This window comes from Eriocheir sinensis, chromosome 31 (genome assembly GCF_024679095.1).
Source record: "Eriocheir sinensis breed Jianghai 21 chromosome 31, ASM2467909v1, whole genome shotgun sequence".
Taxonomy (NCBI): domain Eukaryota; kingdom Metazoa; phylum Arthropoda; class Malacostraca; order Decapoda; family Varunidae; genus Eriocheir; species Eriocheir sinensis.
The window spans coordinates 15994209-16002393 of record NC_066539.1 but is presented as its reverse complement, the minus strand read 5'-3'; the positions used below and the strand labels follow the sequence as shown (position 1 = coordinate 16002393).

Sequence of the window (8185 nt, the reverse complement as noted above, 5' to 3'; positions counted from 1 at the left end):
GGATGAACGAGAGGTGAATGGAGGAAAGCGGGATGAGGTAGAACATTTCTGTTATTTGGGAGATGTTCTGGACTGTGAGGTGGGAGTGGAGAGGACAGTGAGAGCGAGAGTGGCGGCAACGTGGTTAAAGTGGAGGGAGGTGGCTAGTCTACTTGTGAATCGTATCATCCCTCTAAAGAGCAGAGCAGGGGTGTACCAAGCGTGTATTAGATCAGTGATGTATGGAGCAGAAACATGGGCTCTAACTAGAAAATTGATGGAGGTATTGAGAGCAAGTGATCGCACAATACTGAGGTATATGGCGAGGATCAGGTGGCAAGATATGGTGTCCAGTGCAGATGTAGCTAACAGATGTGGAGTAGAGGACCTGGAAACAGTGCTCAGAAGGGAAAGACTCTGATGGTTTGGACATGTAAAGAGAGCAGGTGAGGATACAGTGCTGGGAGTTTTGGAGAGATTGGAGGTAGAAGGAAGGAGACCGGTTTGTAGACCTAGGAAAACGTGGAGAAGGTGTATACAGGAAGACTTGGCATTGATGGGATTGGATGAGCATCGGGCAGAAGACAGAGTAGAATAGGGGAGAGCCATAAAGCGTCCAACTGCTCAGGAAGAGTGAAAATGGACGTTAAAGGAAATGATGATGATGAGTAGACATTTTTATCTCAAAGCAACTGTTAGTCTTGCATCCCAGTGTTTGTCGTATCTGTTGTAGGAAGGTGAGTCATTGATCCAGAGGTGTGTCTTGGGTGGAACTAGGAATGGGCCAAGCCAGCCCCCTGGTCTGCCACATTGTTGCACATGATACCAATTTGTGACAGCACTCAGTGGCGGTACATCCCTCTACCCCCTGAGGACAGAGGTGCCAGTAGTAAGTGGAAGGTGAGCCTGAGATGAAGTGTGTGTGGAGGCAGTGAGTGGAAAAGAGTTGAAGCGCAGTGAGTGAGTAGGTGAAGAATATGATTGGTTGGTTGGTAGGGTAGTTATATTGTGGCAAATTTTAGACCTTCCTTAAGGGCAAATAAGCATGAGAATTGATGTAGTGCTAATTTCAATTTCTTACCAGATGTTGCACTGACTAAACGAAACTTTCCTTTCAGGTTCTAATGTAAAAACAGTTCAGAGGAAACTTGGTAGTGGAATGTAGAGTGAATTGTATTGCACAGTACATAGTTGTGTTCTCATTATCAAACAAGTTTCCAGCTTCTGGTTAAGGTATGGTTGTGCAGTGACCAGACAAATCCTCAGACAACCTGCAACATGTAGCTGCATTCTGTTTTGCTTACCTTCCCCTTAAGAGCACTATACTCCATATATCTCTTCATCTGTTCTCATCATAGTTGTTGTCTAATTCCTGTGGCCTGTCGTATGAGACGTCATAAGACCTGTCACAGAAGCTGTTGTACAAGCCGTCGTATGAGCCATTGGAAGAACTCTCGTAAGAGCTGTCACAGGAGCTGTTGTACGAGCCATCATAAGAACTGTTGTAAGAGCTGTAGCAAGAGCTGTTGTACAAGCCATCATATGATCCATCATAAGAACTGTTGTAAGAGCTGTCACAGGAGCTGCTGTACAAGCTGGCGTATGAGGCATCATACGAGTCATCGGTCATCGTAAGAACTGTTGTGAGAGCCATCCTAAGAGCAAAAATGCCAATAATGTTTCATCAAAGTCTTCATCATGATGTAGAACTATTTGGTGGTTAGGAGTATTGTTAGGCACTGGGGATTAGTGAAACAGCAATTGGCTATTTTGGAATAGGTACAAAAATCTTGAATGGAGGTCAGCTTGTTTTATTTGCAGGAGTACCTTTCCAGGGATGCATCAAATACTAAGCAAGTCATTAATAAAAGATTTTGAATAAAAGACATTGCAAAATATAGAAGGTACATAATTATATATATATATATATATATATATATATATATATATATATATATATATATATATATATATATATATATATATATTTTTTTTTACAACAAGAGATGGCTCAAGGGCAATAAAAAGAGTAGAAAAAAAAGCCCGCTACTCACCGCTCCCACAACAGACAAAAGTAAAGAGTGGCCAAAAGAGAGGTCAATTTCGGGTGGAGAGGTGTCTTGATACACTCTTCTTGAAAGAGGTCAAGTCATAGGCAGGAGGAAATGCAGACGAAGGAAGGCTGTTCCAAAGTTTACCAGAGTAAGGGATGAAAGAGTGAAGATGCTGGTTAACTCTAGCATAAGGGGTTTGGATAGTATATATATATATATATATATATATATATATATATATATATATATATATATATATATATATATATATATATATATATATATATATATATATGCACAGTAGGAAGAACATGTTGATAGCATTCCTTTGTAATCACAAGGCTAATGTGCACACACACACACACACACACACATACACTTGCAACCCAGGAATCCCTTGCGTCAGACAGACAAGAAGCCATACATTTCTCTCTCTCTCTCTCTCTCTCTCTCTCTCTGCCCCCGCACTTCCCCCCCCCCCCCCCCCTCAGTGAGCACCTTCCTCGGGCTCAGCACTTGGTTGGCGGCGGGGCGAGAAGAGTGGTGGACGGCGGCCTCCCTCACACTCTCCCTGACGCTCCCTCTGTCGGTTATCATTCTCATTGACTCCAGCTTTTTTATCCTCTTTTTTTTTTTAATGGGCGAGGGTAGAAAATAAAGAGTCCATTGCCGCTGGTGGGCTTCAGTTACGGTCACAATAATACCATAGCTGACTGGAGTGTTTTTTCTTCTTTCTTTTTCTGCCGTTGCGAAGATAAAGTAAAACCGCCAAAATGAAGTTCCCGGAGATCACTATTATGCGATTGTTCGTGTGGATTGTGTCGGTGCCGTGCGTGGTTATGTTCTTGATGGTGGCCTCCTCGCACTCCGACGTAAGTGTGTGTGCGTGTGCGTGCAAGCTAGTCTTTCATATATACAAATAGATTGATTGATAGTTTATTGTTGCAAGTAAACAACAAAGGAGAAGGGAGTGTTTATTTCCATCACCCTGAGCTTTAACCTTCTATGACGTGGTTGATAAACGATGGAAAATATTACTTCGCTTATCATTTCCATTTTAGAGTTGTCAAAAGTGATCGTTAATCTTCACAGGAATGTATCTTTGCATAACTGTCTGATCTCTCTTTTTCTCTCAACTTCTACTACTATTTATTTATAATCGTCTTTATTATCTTCCATCCGCTCCTCTATATCATTCTCTGTCCCTTGAATCTACACCATCTTTACCTACTCATAATACCGCAACATTTCCCCTCCATTGCATTGTCCACTTTTTCTCGCCTTCTCTTTCTTTTCATTTTACATCATCGTCTTGCTCTCATTTTCCATCCATTCATCTGTACCATCTTCTTTACCTCCTCATAATATCGCAGTTTGCCCTCCCTATTGAATTATTGTCCGTTTTCTCTCACGTTCTCCTCCTCCTCTTTATTTCACACTTATCATCGTCATATTCCCATCTTCCATTCGTTCCTCTGTGTCATTCTCCGTCCCTTGAATCTTCACCATCTTTACCTTCTCATAATCCCACAACATTTTCCTCCCACCACTTAAATTTTGCTCCTTCACCATCTGAAAACTCCACTCCATTCCCCAGTATCTTCCACTTCATCCTCCATTACCTTGTTCTTCATCTTCTCTGTCTCTGTTCTCCTTATTCTGCTCCACCTTCTTTTCTTCCACTGTTTCCTATAATTTGGCCCTCCACTTATCTATTTTCCACCTCCTTTCCCCCTCCACCTTCTATTCTTCCACTGTTCTCTGCAATCTTCCCCTCCACTTCTTAATTTTCCACTACCTTACCCCCTCCACTTTCTTTTCTTCCACCGTTCTCCACAATCTGACCCTCCACTCCCTAATTCTTCCACTACCTTACCCCCTCCACCTTAGTTTCTTCCACCGTTCTCCACAATCTGACCCTCCACTCCCTAATTCTTCCACTACCTTACTCCCTCCACCTTAGTTTCTTCCACCGTTCTCTGCAGTCTTCCCCTCCACTTCTTAATCTTCCACCCTGTTCACCTTGCATGTACTCCACCACCTTATTCTCCACTATTTGCAGCCTGCCACTCCACCTCATTCTTCACCATCTGTCCTTCCACATTACTACTACTTTCTCCTCATACTCCACCTCCTTATTCTCCACCGTCTGCCACTTTGCCTCATTCTCATACTCCACCCTTCATTCTCCATCATCTCCACTTCCATATTCCCCTCATTCTCGACCATCTGGAACTCCATGACTTCTTCCTTATGTTCACTTCCACCTCCCAGCTCTTCATCATATCCACAACACATTCCCCTTGTCCTCCTCTACTCCCTCCTTCATGCCACTCCGCCTCCTTCACCACTTCACCGCCTCCTCCTTAAGCCTGAAATCTCCCCTGCCTTTCCCCTTGCATAGAGTCGCGACTTCAAGGTGACCCAGGAGGTGTTCTTCTTGGTCGAGAGGGACGGGAAGCCTTTGGGAGAGCTGGTGTTCGGGCTGTTCGGCGAGACAGCCCCACGCACCGTCAAGAACTTCGTCACCTTCGCCACCAAAGGATACAAGGGCATGAAGTACGAGGGCACCAGGTTCCACAGGGTGATCAAACACTTCATGATACAAGGTGTGTGTTCGGTGGTTGTTGTTTGGGGGTAGGGAGAAATGGAGGGGGAGTGAGAGAGTGATAGAGAGAGAGAGAGAGAGAGAGAGAGAGAGAGAGAGACTTGGGTAGATAGATAGCTGGATTGTGTGTGTGTGTGTGTGTGTGAGAAGCCTTATAGTTATTTACTTCCTGCCTTTGGAGGAAGAGAGAGAGAGAGAGAGAGAGAGAGAGAGAGAGAGAGAGAGAGAGAGAGAGAGAGAGAGAGAGAGATTCAAGGGGGTTGAATATCTTTTGGAACAGATTATCATTATATTATTGTAACGTAATTAGAGGATCCAGCTCGTGTGTGTGTGTGTGTGTGTGTGTGTGTGTGTGTGTGTGTATGTGTGTGTGTGGTGGTGCTCAAAATCGAAAACAATACAAAGCTTGACCATATCCTTGTATGTTCCCCGCAGGAGGAGACGTGGTGAGCGGGGACGGCCAGGGCAGTATTTCAATCTACGGCAAAACCTTTCCTGATGAAACTGTGGAGATTAAACACACGAAGCACGGCATGCTCAGTATGGCTAATCGAGGTGAGTACCGGCTCAGATCAAAATGAAAATGGTGAGTTGTCTTTGCCCTGCACCCAGTGACAGGATCAGTCAGACAAAGAGGAAAACGATTTCCACCCCAGAACATGAAGTCCTATGAATGGCTAAAACAACTCGCGCCACCTACAGTAATCAGGGTACTTCCGCTAGCTTTCGTTCGTTCACTGTGCTATCGTTCGTGCCAAGGCCGGTAATCTGTACAGCCGTGGCTCTCAGCCAGCTTGGATCTCGGGCCACATATTGCGTCATTGTACAGTGATTCTTTCCAAACACTGGTGTGTTAATTTGGAATGCTATATAAAATAATGTTTTAACAAGACTATTACTAGGCTTAGGTAGCGGCAGTAATGCTGATCTTGCTGGCTGACTGGAAGGATTTTGTTACAAGCAGAATGCTCTTCCTTCTTCGATGCCTTTGTGTAACATGGATGGATGAAGGATTAAAGACGCATACACTCAAGAGTGACGTCTCCTTACCTTGGTGCTTACTGGGCTTTTGTTTGTTTATTTGTTTGTTCTGTGTTCGTTTTCCCTAAGCTGCCTCCTTCTTCTTGAGTACTATAGGGGGCTGGTTAGCCCATGGGACCACGGCCTCTTTAGCCCCGGCAGTACAGGTTGCTTGTGTCTTCCATTGTTGCAGAAAAAAGTATCTTTCATTCCTGTTTCCCTTCTCTGATCCCAACACGAACCACAGCCGTATTCTAATTGTTTGTTTGTTTGTTTACTGTAATTATTTTATATATACTTTTTTTGCTCCTCCGCAGGCCCCGACACCAATGGCTGCCAGTTTTTCATCACCACCATCGCCACGCCCTGGCTGGATACTCACCACGTGGCCTTCGGAAAGGTAAACAAACAGCACCACCATCATCACCGCTACCACCATCACCACCTTCACTACCTTTACCGTCACTAACAGTACCATCACCACCACCCCTTAAACCTAGCTCCTTGACGACCACCAGCACCAGCACCACTACCACCAATATCACCACTTATACATCACTTCTATCACTAATCCCAGGATCATTACTGTCACGTCTAACACCTACCACCACCTTAACCATCCCCACTACCACCGGACCAATACCACCACCATCACCACCACCAACACCACAACTACATCAGTCGGCGTCCACCTCACCATTCTCTCTTTTTCAAACCCGTTTTCCTTGTGTAGAAGGGTAGACTACACAAATAATAGTCCAGCCCTTGAGATCTGTATAGCAAGCAGTAAGCAGTTGTTCTTTCTATCAATGTCTGCCTTCACCTTCGCTCTCCCTCGCCCTCAGCTGGTGGAAGGGGAGGAGGTGATGCGGGAGATCGAGTCCTCCGCCACAGACCACGATGACCGCCCTCTGAAGGACATCATTATCTACAAGAGTGGCCGACGCCCTCTTGCTGCACCCTATTACATCAGCGACGACCCGTACAAGTAAGAGAGAGAGAGAGAGAGAGAGAGAGAGAGAGAGAGAGAGAGAGAGTGGTCTGTATATTTTTTTGTGTGTGGGGGGGCTGTTTTTAGTTTGTTACTTCACAAGTAAACCTTATTATATGCTGTGTGTAAGTGTGTGTGTGTGTGTGTTAAGTTTCAAAATGTTATGAAAGCCTAAATTGCAGTAAAAATAATTATCTCCTCTCTCTCTCTCTCTCTCTCTCTCTCTCTCTCTCTCTCTCTCTCTCTCTCTCTCTCTCTCTCTCAGCCTCCGTGACTGGATGAAGGCAATGGCTGTCCCTGTGGGCCTTGCAGTCAGCCTCATTCTTCTCCTCAACCACTGCTTGAAGAAGTTCGACGCTGCGCTCGGCGATGATCAAGACGACGAAGCAGATAAGAAGAAGACGAAGAAGGAACTAGAGAAAGCGAAGAAGAAGAAGGAGGAGGAAAAAAGGAGGCTGGTGGAGGAGGAAGAAGATGAGGAGGAGGAGGTGGAAACAGAGGAAGAGGTGCAGGAAGTCGAGGACACGGAGGAGGAGGAAGAAGTGGAGGAGGAGGGAGAGGAAGAGAAGAAAGAGAAGGATAAGAAGGAGCAGAAGAAGGAAAAGGAGAAGAAGGACACAGGGCTGAGGAAACGCGCTGGAAAAGGAGAGAAATCGGGTGAAAAGTAGAAATAAGAACAGTACAGAATGGACACGGAAATAATACACACACACACACACACACACACACACACACACACACACACACACACAGACGCATTATGACTGTTCACATACTTCCTTTTACCTATTAGGAAAAAATATATATATGCCCAGGAACAATAAAAAAATATATATAAAGTTTTTTTTTCAAGGAATAATAGAGTTAAATATATGGATTTTTTTTTTTATTTTTTATTTTTTATCAGCTAGTCAGTTAGTTACTTTATTTGATAGCCAGATAGTTAAGTAGTTGACTAGGTATGTAGGTACGTGTTGTTTTAGTTACATAGGTTAGCGAATTAGAGAAATATGTAGTTACTGAATATCTTGACTACCAAATAGATTACAGGTAGTTAGCTTGTTAGTTATAATTGTATGTCGTTCGATTGATCTTGAAAAATAAATAAATAGGAGACAACTGTTTGCACATATTCAGAACATATGATTATTGCTAGCAAGGAGAGAGGGGGGACTGATTAAAGGCATGGGTGTTCTTGGTGAGTACTTCGTATGAGTGAAGATGAATGTCGTCACAATGTTATGCATGTTGGAAATTATTTGCTTTGTGCTACCCGTATCTTGAGTTGTCTGTTTTGACGTCTGTTATCGGGGAGAGAGAGAGAGAGAGAGAGAGAGAGAGAGGGGAAAATGGAGGGGTCACTATACGAGTTTAATTTTAAGGCTATACTTTTTCATACAAAGTTTCTGCTATTTTCTTTATTTATCCATTGTTTCTTTTTAAGTGAATTGCATAAGACTGAAATTGACTAAGCTTGCAATTTCTTAGTGATTTCTGGCTCGGTTTCTGCCTGTCAATCTGTCTGGGTGTTTG

At 43.8% G+C, this 8185-nt stretch overlaps 1 protein-coding gene across 1 annotated transcript; it reads left to right on the top strand.

Moving 5' to 3' along the window:
* Positions 1 to 2529: 2529 nt before the first annotated feature.
* LOC127005965 (peptidyl-prolyl cis-trans isomerase 6-like) lies at positions 2530 to 7407 on the top strand. Its single transcript, XM_050875439.1, has 6 exons — positions 2530 to 2905; positions 4438 to 4642; positions 5077 to 5196; positions 5979 to 6061; positions 6507 to 6649; positions 6918 to 7407. Exons 1-6 carry the CDS (start codon positions 2807 to 2809, stop codon positions 7318 to 7320), a joined length of 1053 nt encoding a protein of 350 aa, XP_050731396.1. The 5' UTR covers positions 2530 to 2806; the 3' UTR covers positions 7321 to 7407.
* Positions 7408 to 8185: the final 778 nt, after the last annotated feature.